The sequence below is a fragment of the Podarcis bocagei genome, assembly GCF_964188305.1.
Source record: "Podarcis bocagei genome assembly, chromosome: 15".
Taxonomy (NCBI): Eukaryota; Metazoa; Chordata; class Lepidosauria; order Squamata; family Lacertidae; genus Podarcis; species Podarcis bocagei.
Window position 1 is genome coordinate 30,582,419 of NC_138141.1, and position 19,841 is coordinate 30,602,259.

At 55.3% G+C, this 19,841-nt stretch overlaps 2 protein-coding genes across 2 annotated transcripts in view; one reads left to right on the top strand and one right to left on the bottom strand.

The window, feature by feature from the left end:
- The first annotated feature begins 325 nt into the window (after window positions 1–325).
- Window positions 326–4,741, top strand: FZD9 (frizzled class receptor 9). Its single transcript, XM_081172281.1, has one exon. The coding sequence runs from the start codon at window positions 441–443 to the stop codon at window positions 2,250–2,252; it is 1,812 nt and encodes a 603-aa protein (XP_081028407.1). The 5' UTR covers window positions 326–440; the 3' UTR covers window positions 2,253–4,741.
- A 5,088-nt stretch (window positions 4,742–9,829) lies between these two features.
- Window positions 9,830–19,841, bottom strand: part of BAZ1B (bromodomain adjacent to zinc finger domain 1B) — a 29,507-nt gene continuing 19,495 nt past the window's right edge. Inside the window, exons 14-19 of the mRNA XM_081172271.1 lie at window positions 18,292–18,439; window positions 17,744–17,891; window positions 17,126–17,250; window positions 14,322–14,476; window positions 12,866–12,969; window positions 9,830–11,615 (exon numbers count right to left, since the gene is read on the bottom strand). Of these exons, the coding sequence (XP_081028397.1) occupies window positions 11,246–11,615; window positions 12,866–12,969; window positions 14,322–14,476; window positions 17,126–17,250; window positions 17,744–17,891; window positions 18,292–18,439 (1,050 nt within the window). The 3' untranslated portion in view covers window positions 9,830–11,245. The remainder of the gene's footprint in view (window positions 11,616–12,865; window positions 12,970–14,321; window positions 14,477–17,125; window positions 17,251–17,743; window positions 17,892–18,291; window positions 18,440–19,841) is intronic.

Here is a 19,841-nt window from a genome sequence, read left to right on the forward strand (position 1 = left end):
CACACGATACCACTTCACGTGTCAGGCTCCCGCTCCAGTGGCTCGCCCCATCCTTGGTAGCAGCAGAAAGGAAGAAACAACATGGGCTGGCAGGAGCAGAGCAGAGTGCATGCCGGCTTGAGGAAGCCGACAGCGCCTCTGAGCCCGTGCAGAGCGCCGGCCCGGCGGGGCTTCCTGGGAGGCGCGCTGCAACTCGGCTGCCCGAGCCGCCGCCACCTCCCGCTCCGCCTCCTCCCGCGCTCCGCCCCGCGCGGGGTGTGTCCCGCCGGCGCCGGGCCCGCCTCCCGAGGGTGTAGCGGCGCTGCTGGCGCGGCGGAGGCGCCCACGAGCGGAGCGCCGGCCGTGTGGGCGCACGGGGAGCTGGTGACGCGCCATGCGGTGGCGGTGATCGGGAGCGGCGGCCGGCTCCGTGGTCGTGGTTGTCGCCGCCGCCGCGAGGCATGGCCGGGCTGCTGCCGCTGTCGCTGCGGGTCCTGCTGGCGATGTTGGTGGCGGCGTCCCCGGGCGCCCGGGCGCTGGAGCTGCTGGGCGGCGCGGGCGTCGGGGCGTACGACGCGTCGGAGCGGCTGGGTGGCGGTCGCGGCTCGGGTCGCTGCCAGGCCATCGAGATCCCGATGTGCCAGGGGATCGGCTACAACCTGACGCGCATGCCGAACCTGCTGGGGCACGAGCACCAGGGCGAGGCGGCGCTCAAGCTGCACGAGTTCGCGCCGCTGGTGGCTTACGGCTGCCACGGCCACCTGCTCTTCTTCCTGTGCTCGCTCTACGCGCCCATGTGCACCGACCAGGTGTCCAGCAGCATCCCGGCCTGCCGGCCCATGTGCGAGCAGGCGCGCCAGCGCTGCGCGCCCATCATGGCGCACTTCCACTTCGGCTGGCCCGAGGCGCTCGACTGCGCCCGCCTGCCCACCAAGCACGACCCGCACGCCCTGTGCATGGAGGCGCCCGAGAACGCCACCGCCGAGCCCCAGCGCGGAGCCGGCATGCTCCCGGTGGCCCCTCGCCCGGCCCGGCCCGCCGTCGAGGGCAGGCCCCCTCCGGCAGGCAGCCCGCCCGGCTCGGCTCCGGGAGGCCCGTGCGCCAACGGCGACAAGTTCCAGTTCGTGGCCAAGAGCGCGTCGTGCGCCCCGCGCTGCTCCCCGGGAGTGGACGTGTACTGGGCGCGTCGCGACAAGGACTTCGCCTTCATCTGGATGGCCGTGTGGGCCACGCTCTGCTTCGCCTCCACCGCCTTCACAGTGCTGACTTTCCTGCTGGAGCCCCAACGCTTCCAGTACCCGGAGCGGCCCATCATCTTCCTCTCCATGTGCTACAACGTCTACTCGGTGGCCTTCCTCATCCGCTCGGTGGCCGGCGCAGAGGCCATTGCATGCGACCGTGAGGACGGGCAGCTCTACGTCATCCAGGAGGGCCTGGAGAGCACTGGCTGCACCCTGGTCTTCCTCCTGCTCTATTACTTTGGCATGGCCTCCTCCCTCTGGTGGGTGGTGCTCACCTTGACCTGGTTCCTGGCGGCGGGGAAGAAGTGGGGCCACGAGGCAATCGAGGCGCACAGCAGCTACTTCCACCTGGCCGCCTGGGGGGTCCCCGCCATGAAGACCATCGTCATCCTCACCATGCGCAAGGTGGCTGGCGACGAGCTGACGGGCCTCTGCTACGTGGCCAGCCTGGACGTGGCCGCCCTGACGGGCTTTGTCCTCATCCCGCTGTCCTGCTACCTGGTAGTGGGCACCTCCTTCATCCTGACGGGCTTCGTCGCCCTCTTCCACATCCGCAAGATCATGAAGACGGGAGGCACCAACACGGAGAAGCTGGAGAAGCTGATGGTCAAGATCGGTGTCTTCTCCATCCTCTACACCGTCCCGGCCACCTGCGTCATCGTCTGCTACTTCTACGAGCGCCTCAACGTGGAGTATTGGACTCTCCGGGCCTTGGAGCACGGGTGCCTGCCTTTCCCCGGGCGCCGCAGCCTAGACTGCACCCTGGAGGCCTCCGTGCCCACTGTGGCCATCTTCATGCTCAAGATCTTCATGTCCCTGGTGGTGGGCATCACCAGTGGGGTCTGGGTGTGGAGCTCCAAGACCCTGCAGACCTGGCAGAACCTCTGCAACCGGAAACTGGGGGGCAGGACTAGAGGGAAGCCCTGCAGCGGGGTGACTTGCACGGGCACCCACTGCCACTACAAGGTGCCTGCTGTGGTGCTGCACATGACCAAGACGGACCCTTACCTGGACAACCCGACGCACGTCTGAGGCAGGTTGGGGCCTCCAGGAAACAGCCGTGCACATAGTTTGTAGCAGGTCAAGGAGCAAGGAGCTCCCGAGAATCTCTTGTGGGGGGAGATGGGGGGAGGCAGAAGGAGTGGCTGTTTGTGGGCATCTGGGGAGGGCAGGGGAGCAACTTTGTTACGCTGTGGGTCTGAAGAGAGCAGCTCATGGAAGCCCCCCCACCTTCCCTCCCTCCAACCCCCCCCCACCCCAATCATATATATAGCTACGCTTCCCAGCCTTGCGGGTTGGACACCTCCGTTGCCAAAACCCAGCCAACTATTTCAGTGTTTCGTTTTGGAGGCGAGATGGGAAAGAGCATTTGTCCAAGTTTATTTAATTCTATAATTTATTTTAGATTTTTTTTTTTTAAAAAAGAAATCCATTAGCTGAAAGAAATGGAAAAAGAGGGAGTGGGGGGGGGGAGAGAAAGAAAGAATCCCCAATAAAACCTGGCTGTGTTATTTCAACTGAGGTCGATGCTGTTTGCAGGAATTCAGGAGGCTTTGGAAACAGCTGTTCCAAACACAGCATGGAGGGGAGGTGGGGAGTGAAGAGAGTTTGGGAGCGGGGAGCCTGGATGTCTGCAAGAAGGAGAGCAGCAGGGTAAATCCTCTCACAGCCGGCCTGAGCTTTAGGCCTTGCCACCAGCGTGGGGAGGCCTCCCTGTCCCCCACCCCCTGCCCAGTTGGGGAGCTTGTACAAGTTGTTTCGAGCAGCCACGGCCAAGGACGGGAGGCTGTCAAAATATTTTTAGCCTGGCTGGAGAGTGACAAAGCTGAGCTGGCTGTGCCAAGGCTGTGCGAGTCATCACCCAGCAGCCCACCCCCACCCCGTCTCCCCCTCGGGAGTCCCCAGCGCCTGCCCATGCTGTGACCTTCAGCCTCCTCTGCCGCTGAGATCCAGGAAGGGGCAGCTGCCAGGGGCTTGGGGAGAGGCGACTGCCTCCGGTGCTCTCTGCCAACCGAGATGCCGGCATCCAGAGAAGCTGTGTTGCGTTGGCCCAGGACGTTTCAGAGGCGTTGGGCTTGGTGAACTGTCTCAAGAGCTCCAGGGAAGCTAGAAGAGTGTGGGTTGCCAGCCCCCACCTCCATATAGTGCCCGGTTGTGGTTGCAGTGGCGAAGCAGTGGCTTCCCACACACCCGGCTACCATGCCATTGCAGATGGGTTTGGCCCTTTCTTGCTGAAACGCCACCCAAAGCCCCCTTTCCCCTTCCACTCCCCAGGCCCCCATCCCTGCCTCTCACCACAGCAGGAGGGCAGGGAGCTCCCCCTTCCCCAGGGAGGCTCTGGCCAGTAGCCAAGGAGAAGCCAGCTGCTGAGCGAGCCAGGGGGCCTGGTGGGGTGGGGGTTGCAGGGATCATTTGGCAGCAGCCAGCGGAGCTGGGGTGGGGGGCAGCCTTTGAGCAAAGCCCCCTTGCTCTGCCTGGCTGCCTGGGTCAGCTGCTCAGCTCCCAGTGCTGGTTTTGGCGCCCTCCAGCCCCGCCTGGAGCCAGGCCTTCCTGCAGATGAATAATCCTTTCCACCCTGGCTCCCCTCCCATCCAGGTGACTGGCCTTGGCGCCTCCAGCTCACCAGAGTCTTCTCTGGCGCTGCTAAGGGCACCAGCAGGCCTGGGGAAAGAGAAGGGGGGGGGCCGTCCAGCATCAGAGGAAGCCCGCAAAACCATCTGCCATAATAAATTTGTTAGAGGCTGTTGTTTTTGAGGCCCTCGCCAATGCTGGGTTCCCCAACTTCCACCCGAGGGGGAGGCTCTAGAAATTGGGGTTCTGGCCCCCTTGAGTGATGGAACTGGGGGGAATGGGACCTTTCCAGGCTGATTCTGGCTCCAGACTCCTTTGCCCAGGGATGCTTAGCCACCAGCTAGAGGGGGGAAAGTTTGCTGGGCAGCTATGTGTGCACAACATGTGTTACTACATCAGAGCTTCCCAAACTTTTCATGTTGGTGACACATTTTTTAGACATGCATCATTTCGCGACACAGAAACTTGGTTTTACTAGCATACCGGAGGTTAAACTAACTCCGTTCCAACCCCAGGAGGAGCGTTCACACCACACACCTACACACTGCAGCCGACACACTAACGTGTCGCGTGCCGCACAGTTTGGAAAGCTCTGGCCTGCATGACTAAGATCTTGTACAAATAGGAGAAATGGGTGCAGGGAGTGATTTTTCCTCCCTCTCCCATAGTACTAGAGGCCAGGGTTCTCTGTGAAATTGATTGGAAGGCAAACAAAAAACCACCCCTGTTGTGATGGTTACTGGCTTAGTTAGCTTGAAAAAGAGGATAGACAAATTCATGGAAGAGAAGAGGTTTGCTAGCAATGGCTACTGCTGGTCCGGGTGTATAAGCAGAACCTCCGGATGCAGAGGCAGTCTGCCAGGGTATTTGCCTGTTGCTGGGAGGCACCAGCAGAGGAAAGTTCTTGTTCTCATGTCCTGCTTGTAAGCCTCTGAGTGGCCTGGATGAACCTGGGCCCAGTGGCGTAGCGTGGGTTGTCAGCACCCAGGGCAAGGCAAGTAATTTGCGCCCCCTAACCCGTGGATTTGCGCCCCCTAACCCGTGGATTTGCCCTAACCCTAACCCCCAGATGTTGCGCCCGGTGCGGCTGGCCCCCCCTGCACCCCCCACGCTACGCCACTGCCTGGGCCTGATCTGGCAGCTGAAACCACTTGGATGCAGGTACTGGATCATGCCAAGCCCTCAAGTCTTGTTAGCCCAGGGGTCAGCAAACGTTTCCAGCAGGGGGCTGGTCCATTGTCCCTCAGACCTGGTGTGGGGCTGGACTATATTTTTTGGGGGTGGTGGGAATGAATGAATTCCTATGCCCCACAAATAACCCTGAGATGCATTTTAAATAAAAGCATTCTACTCATGTAAAAACACGCTGATTCCCGGACCGTCTGTGGACTGGATTTAGAAGGCGATTGGGCCGGATCCGGCCCCCGGGCTTTAGTTTACCTACCCATGTGTTAGCACAATCGCATCTCCATGCTGGTGATGGGAGGAGGGCTAGTTGGTATCCTTCAGGTGCCCAATTTGGCCCAGGGGCTGCCCGTTGCTGACTCCTCTCCCTGCTGGGCGATGAATGAACCAGGTGCCTGAGCTTCTTCCCTGCGGAAGATGGTCTCAAGCTAACAGCTTTCCCATCTGTTTGGGAGTGTATCTTGGAGTAAAGTTAAAGTGGGGTTGGATGAGGCAGTGTCCTGGGGAGAGGAGCTACGCAGAGCAGCCTTCAACAACCTGGAGCCCTCCAGTTTCTTTTGGGTTACGGCTGCTACCACCTCTGGGGTCGTAATACAGCTGTGCTGCCTGGAGCTGATGGGAACTGTGGTCCAAAACATCTGGAAGGCACCCGGTTGGCGAAACCTGATGTGGAGCCAGGCTGCCAAGGGTTTTTGACCCCAGAGAGGAGCTTCCGTGCTGCCTGTTGCTCACACACGCCTGCCCTTGCCAGCTGTAGGTAATGTCACTGGGTTAACCAGCTCTCTTCCTGGGTCAGGGGCACAACACCTGGCAACCAGCACTGCGGGGCAAGGCCTGCCGAGGGACACCCGTCCTTTTGCTCTGGGTAGGAAAGAGCACAGTGTTGGCAGGGGGGGCAGTGCCAGTGACACCTGCAGAGAGTGGCCTTCCTGGGCAGCACCAGGGAGGGCACCCAAGTGGTGCCAGCTGCAAGCGGGCATGTGACTCCTTGCTAAGCCAGTGAGGAGAGCTTTTAATGGTGTCAACCTGGAGATGGGCTTCCAGTGGGGGTGTCCCCCCCCCAATGGATGTGCACAGATGCTCTGGATGTGTGTTGCATTCTCAGTTGTCATGCCTTGCCCAAGCGGCACACTGTGGCAGCAAAAACAGACGTCCTTCTTCGCTCAAGTGGTCCCAGATGTGATGGCGACAGCGGGGTGGGGTGGGGGAGTTCTTTTGCATTTCTTGCCACCCAAGGGAGCCAGAATCACTTGGCTCTGCCTTGTGCTCTTCAACCTCTGAATAATAATAATAATAATAAATTTATACCCCATCCATCTGGACTATACATTCCATCAGCCCCTGAGACTTTGGAGTGTTGTATTAGTTTAATTTCATGGCCGAGGAGACTCTCCTTAGTGTTCCAAAGTTAGTAAATTCACAAGCTGACCCTTTGTTTACACTGACTGTCAGCAGCTCTCCAGGGTGGTGGGGAGCAGGGCTTGATTTCTTTAATAAATTTTAAAAGTGGCAGCAGAGGGCAAAGGCTTCACGGGGGCTGTGTCACCCCTTCAGTATGAGGATGCAAGGCAAAGGCAATTAGAAGGCGCTCTAGACAACTTTCTTCATTGCACAATGTTTTTTTGAGATCAGCTTCTCTAGCCGATGGGTTGCGAAGTAGTGATAAATTATGTCAGGTGGTTTCCTGGGCCCACATGGTGAATCCAGGCTTGGGCACAACTTTCCTAGAGAGAGGACCTCCGCTTGAAATATGAGACTTATCTAGACCAGGGGTTTCCAAAGTGTGGTCCGCAGACCACCAGTGGGCCGTGGTGTGTCTGTGGATGTGTGGTTTGAAGACAGGAGATGGCCCTTCCAGTGTGCTGAATATTCACTTGGCTTTTCTGTTGTATTTTTATTATTTGTTCTATTGCATTTTGAATTTTGCTGCAACAGGCAGAAAAATAAGTGGTCTAGCAAGAGCCTCAGCAATTTTCAAGTGGTTGGGGGCTTTTGGGAACCACTGATCTAGATAGATGGCTGGACAAGGGCTGAGCTGAAACAAGAGGGGCTTCTCAAACATCTTTAATCTCCGTGAAAAATTCTTTCCCACGCCTGTTTTTTTGGGGTGGGTGTGCTGCAAAATGGGGTGAAATTCCAGAGACAGAGCATGCAGTCAGTGTTGCACTCTGATTTTGCTAGACAGGCCACCGTGTGGCCAAAGCTAGGTGGCACAGGTCTTGTGTTGCATTTGATCCCTTTGATCGTCTCAGAAAGAAGCTCCTGCTTAGAAATAAAGTATGTCAAAGCTACAAATTTAGGGAGTGGGGAGCAAGCGATGTGCAGTGCAGCACGTGAAAAAGGGAGGTAGGAGGTGCTGCAGGCAACCTTTTCACTCTGCATACCCTTCACCCAACATTTTTGCTGCTGCAAGCAAAGCAGAGGAAGAAATGAACACACTTGTGCATGTATATGACCAGTTATACAAATTGGGCCTTCTTAAGCTGCAGAGAAATGTAGGCCTGGAAGCAAAAGTTCAAAGACCGGTGGCAAAGCCTACCTCTAAATTGTGGAGGGGGGTCACTTGCCGGATCCCTCAGCCTGCAGCACAAAGCCCCTTTTGGCTCAGATCAGATGGGAGTAATTCCTATCCTCCCTGCCCAGCCATCCATGCAAGCAATACAATTGCTGGGATTTTGAAGTAGTTTGTTCTTGAAAAACCCAACAGGTGCTTGTTTCTCAGCAGCAGCAGTAGCCAGTTCTAGGGCCCTGCTGTATGTAAAGCACTTTACAATTTTGATTGTTCCTGTAAACACCTCTGTGATGTAGGCCACAACTTTCCCCGTTTTGCAGAAACGAAGTTATATACGTCTATGGGAGAGGCAGGAACTGAACCCAAGCCCCTCAAGAGCCAGATTTCGCAACTTGACCGCAGTGCCTTGATCCCATAGACCCCAAGCAATCAGAGGACTTTTCCCACAGGGGGCCTGGCTTCCCTAGACTAAAACCACTAAGTTCCTTCTAGCCCAGAAAACACAGAAACATCACATCGCTTTAATGTTTTAATGGGCATGCCAAGATCTTTATTCAAACACCCGTGACAGCTTCAAAGATTAGATTAACCCAAAAGCAAGGTGGCTCACGTGAAGAAGCCAGGCTGCAAACAAGATAGGCAGCTACCTTCTCTGGGCCACGTGCCCCCATGAGGGAGTGATGCTAATTGGTAATGAACAAGAAATTAATTGAATAAACCATTTTTTAAAAAAAGGACTGTGGTCTGGCAGATTCTTTAAATATCATGTTTAGCATTTGAAGATGTAACTTTTCCAGTGTTTAAAGAGCTTCATGTATTTACAGGCAGCTGGTGATATAAGTGGAGAGTTGTTTTCAGGTCGGCTGTGAAGTGGTTTGAGGCTGAGGCTGGGCAATCCAGCCAGTATAATGGTAGGTCAGATCTTGGGCATCAGCTCCTGTGCTCAGGCACGGCACAAGCCAAGCCTTGCAAACTACAGAGCGCCCTGTTATGGGGTTGAGGGTCAGATGCTCGAGCTGTACAGCTGATACATCTCAACCCTACAAGGCTGCTGGTCTCTAGAGTTTACACTGAAGGCATTTAAGCAAAATGCCAAGAACCAGGTCCCTCATTTCATACCAAGTAATCCCGACAGAAGTGCAGGCACCAATTCTATACTTGTATCTCGGCCCAGGCAGAAGAGGGGTGTGTACATGTGGAGCCAAGCAGGGGTGGTCTACAATCCCTCTGCAATTGGCCCTCATAAATGGCCTATTTGTACTCTGGCAGCCGCAAGCACAAGCTCTCTTTCCGCCCGCCTCCCTCTCTCAGCCCCCTGAAAGCAGCTGGATATCTGAGCCTGGAGAGAAGATGGTTTGCGCCTGGAGACTGTTTGCTTCCAGGCTTTCAGGGGCTTTCCCTCCCACCTCTGGGGAACTCAGGCTTCCTGGAGGGCAGGATTATGAAAATGGGATGGAGCTGTCTGTGCTACCTAGAAATGGGGCTAGCACCAAGTGGCTTCTCTCTTAAACACCCCCCCCCCGCTATCATGAGAGGCTCCCCCAATGCTGCTCACCTCACCCATCATGCTTAATTCTTCACCAGAGTGGCACCCTAACTTCTCTTGGAGCTGTCCTGGGTGGTGGGTCCTGGGCTGCACTGGCAATTCCTGGAAGAAGTGGTGCTTCTGGAAGACCTGGTGGTCTCTTGTCTGGGTGAAGGCAAGGTGGTGAAGGGATGGGTGGGAGGCACAGCTTCTTTCTGCCTTAAGTCAATGCTTCTGAATCAACCTATTTGTGGACACAGCTGTTCACTGTGTGCTTTTGTATGCAAACTTTAACAGTAGCCCACCCAAAGGCAGCTCCTTGATGCAGCAGGCAGCCCTGTGGCGCAGGGACCAACGAGCAAAGCTCCACGCTGGTTGGATGGCCATCTGCCAGGGATTATTTAGTTGTGATTGCTGCCTTAACTAGGTGACCCTTCCAATGCCACATGTCTATGCTTTGCCATTGAGAGCCCCTTTCCAGGCTCCTGGTTTGAGAAAGCTGGGTTTGCACAAAAGCCCTTCATTGCAGCTAGAAGAGGGGCAGCTAACTGGTGCCCTACCAGCTGTTGTAGGATTCACAGCTCTCCTCATTCCTGACTGCTGGGAGTTGGGAACACAACAGGTTCCCCATCCCCAAGGCAGAACATTTCCTTAGAACCATCCCAGCCAAGGAAGAAGAGAAGGCAGGCAGAGGCCACAGGCTTCATCAAGAGATGCTGGAGTAAAGACACCACCACCCTACCCTCTCAAGCCAGGCTACAAATTTCATTTCACTTAGTTTCTCAGACTCTAGAAAGACCAGTAAATACAGACAAGAAGAAAAACAAGTTTTGCTTTTATATTTCCAATTTATTACAAGTACAGCCCTTAGCAGAATTCCCCCCTCCCCCAACAAACAACCTTTTCTTTAAAAAAATGTAGTCCAAAAATTGAAGGGGAGAAAGTAGGCAGGTTGCAAGTGATGCCAGAGGTGTGTCTGTCAGTGCTAGAGCCCAGGCTGGAGTCCTCAGCACCACATCCTCCCGTGCCCCAGGAGAAGCAAAAGGTGTCCAGGGAGGGCCCGTTTCTAGGAGAGCGAGAATTCCTTGTTTGCAATCCCACAGCCTTGAATTCAAAGGTTGTGGGGAAATAAATGCTGCTTGAAATGGAGGAAAGTCAAAACAGAAGACTGTGAAGTGGCCAAGGCAGAAAAGAGCTGCCTCTCCACCTGGGTGATTATTGTGCAAAGGAGACCCTCCTTTGACCCAATCCAGACTCCAACATCAGGAAAGGGGAGACGAACGAGGCAGGCTGGATGGGGTATGGCTAGGAAGAGGGAAGAACGAAGCTACGAAGTGTACAACCCCAATGGGTTCCCTGGGCCAACTCCCAGCTACTTTATCTAAGAAAAAACAAGTGGTTTATAGAGGGGGCCAGGAGGAAGGAATATAAAGCAAACACATCCTCATATAAACTGTACAGTACATGTCAGAGCAAAGACGACTGTATCTTACACGGCGTTTTGTACAAGGTCACTGCTGGAAACAAGAATCTTAACTAGAGAAAAAAATAAAGATTGAAAGTCAAAGAACCAGCGTTCCTCCTGCCAAACTCTGCAGGATTTATCACACTCTGCTCCTGGGGCAGGGGAGGCCGGAGGGTGGGGAGAGCAACTTTCCCTCTGCTGCATCCAAAATAAGGAGGCTGGGGAGAGACAAGCACCCCCAAAGCTGGTCTGCACAGAGATGCTGGTGAAAAAAAGGGGGAGTCACTCTGGAAAAGTAAGTGCTTGCCTGCCCTCCAAGGCGGCGGCTTCTTCTGCTCAAGGGGGCTGGTCAAGAAAGACAATCCGCCAGCCTATGGGGTTGGGCATCCGAAGTGGAGCGTGGCAGCCTGGACCTGTCCCTGGCTGCCAGGACCGCAGAGGAGAGGAAGGTGACCATTGTGGTTCAGGAGACCCTCGTCCCACCCCCTGCTGTGCCCAGGCTAGAGGGGACCTCCTCCACTTATCCCCCTGGCCCTCCCGCCTTCTAAAAACCTGCAAGAATTGCCTGTGCTGCTGCTGAGGAATTACTAAGCCATCTTTCCCAGTCGAGGGCTGATCAATGCTTTCAGGAAGTTGCTGAGAATTAAGCTAGAGCGAGCTGAGGGAAAGCCAGGTGCCCCTGCCGCCTCCCAGCTCCCTTCGCTGCAGCCTGCGCAAAGCCGGCTCCAACCGCATCCCGTCCGGAACGTGGGGGGGGGGGCGGGCCTTCATTTCTTCCTCTTCCGCCCCCTCGAGTACTCCAGTGCCTCGGGGTCGCTGTCCCCATCCGCCTCCTCCAGTCCCTGGCTGGGTGGGGCCAGAGGCCGCTTGTGTTTCCGTCGCGAGTACATGTGGCCAGGGAGGTGTTTGTGCATCATGTCAATCAAGCACTGTTCCGTCTTCTCCAGGCAAGAGAGGACATGGCTGCCATTCTGGTTGTACTGCTCGGCGTTGGCAAAAACCTGCTTGATGTCGGAAAGGAAATCCTGCACCGAGCGGTAGCTGCCGCACGAGCACTTGCTTTGCATGGTCTGGAAGTCCATGGGGCTGCTGATCACCTCAAAGTAATCCTCCGCCTCCTCAGTGGTCACCGGCTCCCTGCCAAGGAAGGCCATGGGGTTAGTGGGCAGCTAGGGCAGCACTTGCATCAGCCCAAAGGCTGCCTTGGCCTGACCCTCGCCAGCCACTCCTCCCTGTTTCTACTGTCCAAGTGGTCAGAGACTAACACTCCCTGAAGAAGTCCCCATCAAGGCACAAGAGGCACAGAAAGGAACCCTCTCCTCTCCCGTCCCCCACCACTAGGCCATGAGCCTAATTCTTCTTTTGAAAAAGTCAAGAATCTTCATGCACCTGTGAAAAAACACTGCACAGAATGCTGGTTATTTGTAGCCTCCTGGCGTGGGGAAGCAGGAAAGGGTTGGCACAGCTGAGGAAATTTTGGGGGGGGTGTGTGGATTACAAAGGAACTCCCCTTGTATCACCAGTTATTCTGTTTGACATGATACCCACTCAGTGATCACTTATTCTTTCTACCCAATTTGTGCAGGTAGTATCTTCCAGTGTTTCAGTACACACCCAGTGGAGTGTGGAAAAAGTGAATTCCATTTTGGGGATCATTAAGAAAGGAACTGAAAATACAATTGGCCATATCGCAAGGCCACTGTACAAGCTGAGGGTTGCAACTGGACTTTTTATATTGTGGACCGTTCTGGTTGCCTCACCCCAGTTTGGTTGCTGGTTTTTGGACCTTTACCTGCCTTACCTATAGGGCATGTAAAGGTCCAAAAATCAATAACCAAACTGGTAAAGGGGATGCAGCCTTTGGAACTTTTTGGTTTAGAAAGGCTGGAGGTATATAAAATTATGTACAGTGTGAAGAGTTTTTCTCCTACTCATGCAATACTGGAGCTCAGCAGGGCCATCCAACAGAGCTGAATGCTTGGAGATTTGGACAGACAAAAGAAAGGACTTCACACAGCATGTTGTTTAAGCAGCGCTACTTATCACTGTCACAAGACACAGCAATAGCCAGCAACTTGGGCAGCTTTAAGAGAGAACTAGGAAAGTTTGTGAAGGAAGGCTGCCAAGTGTTCACAGCCACAAGGGCTAGGTACTAACCCCAGTGTTGGACACACTGTGTCCCTAACCCAGAAGGTGCCATGTCACTGTGCATCAGTCAACCCCGCCCTCCTGAATGGAAGGAATGGATGGCAGGAGGGCCCTTCCAGAGTGACTCCAAGTGAAACAGCCGGAACACAGATTCAAGGGGGCAGAGCGGGAGCCTGGCAGGATGTGGGGTAGGTTCTGTGCGGGGCTCAGCAAGGGGCCTTTCCCTCCTGGGGCCTCACCTGAAAGGCCAGCTGAAGCGATACTTGACAAGCTTGTTGAGGATTTCTTCGCACTTCTGCAGCTCCAGGTTCTGCCGGCGAGATATCTTCTTTGTTGGGTACATCTGGGAGAAGACAGGAGGAGGTGAGAGAGCTCCCCTGAGGCTGACCAGAATAAACCTCCCCCCTCCCCATCTAGCCCAGCACACACCCCTGGAAGCCAAGGGGGCCAGCACATGCTGTAGGGCACACGCCAAGCGGCCCCAACTGGGAAGAGCAGGTGCGCCTGTGGGGAGGAGCAGCTCAGCGAAGCCTCCCAAGGGAGAGCAGGTGGGCAGGGACAGCCAAGATCATGGTACAAAGCGACACTCAGGACTTCCAAGGCCCACCAGCAATAAAGCCCCAAACAAACGGGCGGCTGCCAGAGCTTTGATGGGGCAGCCAAGGAACGTGCCCCCCACCCCTACAAGCCGCCAGCTTGGATTTCAGGAGCCCTGCCCAGAGGAGAGCCAGCCGGATCGCTTTCCAGGCAGCCCCACTCCTCCCCAGGGGGCAGCAGGCGTCTTCAAAGAGCTTCAAAAGCAGCCAAGGGATCAGTGAGGAGGGAAACCGTGACCCGCACAGCAGCACACAGCCTGCAGCAGGAGGAGATGCAGCAGGCTGTGGAAGGAACCCGGTGGCCAGCTTTGGGATGCCAAAGAGCAGCTGAGTGCCCTGCTGCGCTGGAGCGAGGAGAGCAAGGTCCAAGGTCAGCCCTCCACACACAAGGGACTGGAGGGGCAAGCAGGGCCAATGCAGGGCTAGCCAAAGGGAAGAGGAAGCAGCTGGCAGTGAAAGCAAAGCCTGGCCCTTGGAGAACCAGTGGATGAACTGTCCTAGGTAGAGAGTGTTGCTCCTTCGAGATCTGAGGTTGGAAGGAGGGCAAGAGAGCAGCACGACCCACGTGAGCCCATAAGCTGCACTCTGCAACACGCTCCCTAGAAGTGGCCACTAACGGATACAGGGACAATCCACAAAGGCAGGCAGGCAGTAGCAGCCACTCAAGACACTATCAAGGGGGGTGGGAGGGAGATAATGAAGGCCTACAATCTTCTTTGAAACGTCAAGCGAAATGCAAGCTGGCTGAATTATGCTCAGGGACAGGCAACCTGGGCAACAAATGTCCTCCTCAGGGAGACATCGGAACGGACGCAAGTGCTTTGCATTGCAGGAATGCCAACAACCCACCATGCTCCCCGTCCCTCCCCCGCCTCTCGCCAGACACACACGGCTGCTCCTGCAGCGCTGGCGGCTATTTCAGAGCCTTTAACAAGCTTCCTGCTCATCAGGAGAAGGGAGAGATGGAGGGATGCCTGGCATACTTGCACCACCCAGCCTGAGACCTTTCTGGACAATACTGAGGGAGAAGCCTCTTGGCAAGGGGAGATGCATGGAGGCACCTGTCACCTGGGGGTGCGGCAGGGGGGGGGGCTCTTACCAGCTCATCCATGTCTGCTTCGCTGACAGGAGCCGGCCGCTGCCGGGAACTTCGAGTGCCGTGCAGGGCCCTTTTCTTCCCTTGGTGCCGGCTCCGCCTCGGAGGGTCTGCCGCTGGGCCTCCTTGCTTCCCCTTGGCTGCTTTCCTGGGCCTCACTGTAAGACAAAGAGGGCAGTCAAGGAGTTAGTCGTTGGGGGGTGGGAGCCCAAGTGGCAGCAAGGAAACGGTGTCGCATCCCCCACCCGCACATTAATCATGATGGACTCCAAACTCCTCCTCGCTAACCCATCTGCAGCTCTTCCTTGATTTCCCACTTATGTGAGGGGATCCCCCATTCTGCCCCTGCCAGCATTCTGCACGGAAAACAGTACATTTGCCAGCATGAGCGTGCAAGTGGGGAATTGCCTGTTTACGGTTTGCCGCTTTAGCACAAGACTAAGCTTCTTGCTCTTTGCCTTCCTTCCTTCCCAGGGTCTTGCCCTGAAGGCACACAAGGCTAAAGCTGGGAGACCTCATGTAAGGTAGGTGGGGCACAGCTACGGTCTTAAAGGCCGCTGACAGAGTAGAGAGTGCAGAAGCCCCAACACCAGCTTCTCCCAGCAAGTCAAGTGCCAGTTTTAGATGTCCCGAGAAAAACATGACGGGTTGCACTAAGCACCATCCCAGGCACCAGCAAGTGGCTGTCCTGGTGAGCTAAGGCACCTCCTAAGCCACAAGGGCAGGCAGCTTGTGCAGGCGCTGGGTGTGCAGCGATTCCTGCCAGCAGGAACAAGGAGACCCCAGTGCAACGGAAGGAGCGCTGGCCTTCCTTGGGAGCCAAACAACCACCAGACAGGCCGCCACAAGGCAAATGGCTCCTGAGCTGGCTCTCCCTTGCGTCGAGAGCATAGTCAGAGCTAAATGCCCGGCAGTCCAACATTCCTCAGGAGAGCCTTCAGGATCAACACCGCGCCCAGGATTAAGCGGAACGCTGCCGAAAGGGGAGATTTCTCCACAGTGACCTTCCCCTGATTAAACGCCTCGTCAAGCTGGGGCCGGGGCTTAAGGCTTTATTTGCTGGGGCCGGGGCTTAAGGCTTTATTTTTAGTGACAGCAACCCCCTTGGGCCTAGGCAGGAAGGAGCCTGGACAAGTTCCGCCAGCAGGCACGCTTACAATGCACGAGGCCACCTCAGCAAAACCTCACCCCGTAGCAGCCTGCTCAGTGGGCAGCTTCCCTCATGTGATTCAGATTGCACAAAGGACATAGATAATGTAGCGCCATTGATTTAAACGGGTCCACTCTGAGGAAAGCTTAATTTGGCTACAGCCCTAAGTGGATTTGATGAGAAGGGAGGGGGGGGAGGGGGAGAGAGAGAGAGAGAGAGAGAGAGAGAGAGAGAGAGAGAGAGAGAGAGAGAGACAGACTAGGAGAGACTGAGAGAGAGACTAGGAGAGAGACTAAGAGAGAACTGACCCAACAAAAAGGACTTTCATGCCGCTGGGTTACCAGGTGTCATGGAAATTTCCTAAGAGAGAGAGACCAGATGGCCAGTTGATTATAATAACCATTCCATTAACATGGTTACCTGAACCCATCCAAGACTTGTGGCCAGTTTACACATGCAACAGAATCAAGGGGCAAGGAGTTCCCCAGACAACAGGTAGTTGTGAGGGAAAGTGCACGTTTCAATAGTCTTCTGTGGAAAGAGACTCACTGGACCTACAAAGCCAGCAAAAGAGAAGAGCTCTCTGCTCAGCCTTCTCCCAGGCCCCAGGCTTTCCCACACACCTCACTTCTCTAATCAAGAGGGAACATTCACACACACCACCTACCCCCACCCCAGCTCCACTAACTGAATGAATAAACTGGCTTCTAGCAAAGTAATGGGCAGGATGTGTGTTAGGAGCTGAATCGTCAGCTACGAGGTATTAAAGGAGAAGTGCAATACATTCACCGTTGCTGAAGCTCTGAAGTCCAACACAATCATTTGGTTCTGCCTAAGTCAGCTTTCTGACATATGTGCTAATAGCCAAGCCTTGGTATAGATGGAAATATGGCAACTTCGGACAATACAGCAAGGGGAAATTGCCTGGGGCAGTCCTCTTGCTGAAACACCTCTGCGGCAATCCAGGGCATGTGAAATCATCCGCTGCTGGCATTTCAGAAGCCTGCGTGAGCCTGTCATAGCATTTCTGCTCCAGTCAAAGGGCAGGCCTGCACGTCAGTGACATCTCAATTGCTTCTGTACAGTATTACACAGTCCGGAAAATCCCCAAGCCCAAGAATGTTGGGATGCAGGTTGCAGCCCTCAAACATTTCCACCACCAAAGGCTGCTCCGATTAAAAACATAATGGCACTTTTTAACAATGCTGATCACTTCCACCTGCTTCCAGAAATGTCAGCCTTGCTCCCTTAGCCACTCTGACTGCACACAGTTTGAATTCAGACCCCCGTCTCTACCTCCACCTCACCGCTCCAAGTGAAGCATTGCTGTGTGAGACAGGAAAGAGGGCCTTGCAATTTCAGGAATGGGATTGAGTGGGAAACCCAGGACAGACCTCCTTCCAGTGCATGGCAAAGTCCAGTTTGGCTAGTGTTCCTGCCTCAAGCAATCCAGTGATTAGCCAGAAAACACCCCCTCACCAATAAGGCTGTTGATGGCTTGGTGGCATTGGCAGGCAGCTCCTTAGCCCAGAATTGCCCGCCGGTCATGCCAGATTTAGGAAGAGGACATTTTTGCCCTTCTGTGGCAACACAGGATCCCTTCACTCTCCACCGGCTGAAGGTTTGCCCACTTGTGGGGGAGAGAAAAAGTACGTACGTTTTAATCCAGCCACCTCATAGTCTTCCTCCTCTTCCTCTTCCCCTTCATCGTCGTCTTCTTCATCATCGGTTTCCTCCTCCCCAGCATCACTCTCCTCTTCCACAGAGTCTTCAGCATAGTTTCTACAGGGAAGGTTCAACACACTAGAATCAGGAGTTTGCTTCCTCAAAGGCTGTGGTAGACCAGAGGCCTCAGCAGCCCTGTCCTGCAAGGGGCCACCTTGTTTTCCCTTGCTGTGCCATGTCAGCTTGAGGTGGGTTTTGCTTGCTTGCCAGCAGCCCAAGCCAAAAGCAGCCTCGGAATCCAATTCTCTTAAACTGGGGAGCACGCACATGTCTTTTGGAATTGCATTCAGCTTTCCCACCTAGGGCTGGCAGGAAAAAGGCCTGGCCTGGATAGATGTGGCCAGCCCATTCATCCCAACTTCCAGGGATGCTTTACCATGACCTTAAGAGAGGAGCAAAGCCCACACTGAGAAGAAGAAGAAGAAGAAGAGTTTGGATTTGATATCCCGCCTTTCACTCCCCTTCAGGAGTCTCAAAGCGGCTAACAATCTCCTTTCCCTTCCCTTCCTGAGGCCAGCTGCCCCTTCCTAACCAGCAGAAGAAACCTCACCTGCCCCGGGAGCTGCGCCTGGCAACAGAAGGCTGGCAAGCCGGGCACTGCCACTCGCCTTCGGGGATCTCATAGAGGGCCGGTCTCAGGCAGAAGAGATGGAAGGCCTTGTTGCACTCGTCACATAAAATGAGCTTGTCGTCTTCACCTAGCAGAGAGTAGAAAGACAGAATGATCAAGGGAGGGAAATGAAGCTCAGGTAGGAGACCAGTCAGAGTAGGCCCACTGAAATTGCTGGGCTCACACCTGTGAAGGGCAAGCATTGGCCCTGGGGGGATGGCAGGATCCAAATGCTTGCTCTGAAAGGGATTGTTGTTGCAAGGGGCCCTCACTGCCCCCCCCCATTTGGGAGCGGAGGGGATATCAAAAGCCAGCATGATGCTGTGGCTACAACAGCCTTTGGGAGGAAGCCCCCCCCCCGCCATGTCATAAAAGAGGAAGCACTGACCACATCTCTCCTACTCTCTGGGAGGGCCATTGCCCATTGCAACCCCAGCATGATTCCCTCTACCCCAAGCCCTGGAGGCCCCCAGGCCTCGCACACGCACCTTTCTTGCGGCAGACTTTGCACCTGGCATTCTCGGCCGACATGTCCCACTTGATGCAGGCGTCCAGCATGCCCAGCAGCACGTGCATGCGCGAGAAGGTCTGCGCTTCGCGGATGGCCAGCTTCCACTTCTCCAGGGCGGAAGCCACCTGGGGGCAGAGGAGGCAGCTCAAGAGGCATTCTCGGCCCTTCCCTGGGGCTCTTGGCAGCTGCCATTCAGGCGACAGCACACATTCCTCTCCTCCACCCCCACCCCCTGCCCAACCGCCAGCTCAGAGGCCCACAAGCCTTGCTCAACATATCCCACACAGCCAGCCTGAAACTGGGGGCTGCATTCTTGACTTTGAAATCCAAACCAAATCCTTGTCCATCAAGGAAAAACAAACAGCCGAGAACTTTAGCTGTTAATTGCAGGGACAGCTGGAGAGGCAAAGTTCAGGGCCTGGAGCCCGAGAAGAGCCTGGCCTGGCCTGCCCTCTAGTGGCACCTCTGAGTAATGGTGCCCTGGACAAGCCCAGAGGTGATGCCTAGTGGGCAAGTGGTGGCAGCACCCCCCAGCCCCTAGGCAGAAGTCCTCATGTCTGGAATGTCTTCAGGGGTCAGAACTGTGCAGGCATGTCAGGTTCTAGCCCAAGCTCCACTCAACCAGGACACTTACCTTTGTGACAGAAGCTATCAAGAGCCAGATAAACCGGGGCGGGGGTGTGCTTGTCCACAACCATTGTGCCCACCCCCCAGCCCTACTTTCCTGCACCAGCAGTGGGAAAGCTCACAGCATCAGTTTGCTTACTCCTAGTCAGGGCAGTCGAGCTTCAAGGGGAATGGCTGAGCTCTGCTGCTAACAGCACTTCAGGAGCCAAGCAAAACCTGGATTTCTGCAGAGTTGCACATTCCCCTCCCACTGAATCAGAGGAAGTGCAGTGTGAACGGGACACCTAAAAAAACAGCGGTTCGCTTGCCCCAGTTTAGAATTCCCTCCTCATGGCTCCCAGGTTCAGTACCTGGAGCAAGAGGCAGCAGCCAAGGCGTTGGGGAAGGCTGGTAGCTTGATCAGCCTGCCTGTTTCCCCCCCGGAATGTGCCCAGGGCCTTCTCAGACACATCAGCTTTCCAAGAAGCTCCTCCCAGAGTTCGGCTGCTAAGATGATGGGCCAAGATAAACCTGCAGCAGATCTAGGCACTGGAGAAAGCATCAAGCTTCCAGTGTGGCTTCCCAGGCACTATAAAACTGGGGTGGGGGAGGGAGGGCTTCTCCCTCAGGTGACTCACTGCCCCAACCAAAGGCATCTGCTCCCAGTTGGTAATACAAAAGCGAAGAAAAAGGAAGAGAAATGCCCACTGCTGAAGGGCCAAAGGGCACACGGGAGGCCCAGAGGGGCCTTCCCCAGTAGCGCTAACTGCCCTTGCCTGTCTTGTTGAATGAGAACCTTTTGCAATGCCCAGCAATCTACCTTGGGCAGCGGACAGTAAGCACCAAACAAAACACAAAGAGTTGCAAGACACACCAACAAACTCTGTCAGCCATAAAGGTGGGGCATTTATGGCCAAGGGG

What these genes read in the sequence shown, in the direction of transcription:
- FZD9 (XM_081172281.1), top strand. Translation starts at nt 441, where the DNA reads ATGGCCGGGCTGCTGCCGCTGTCGCTGCGGGTCCTGCTGGCGATGTTG.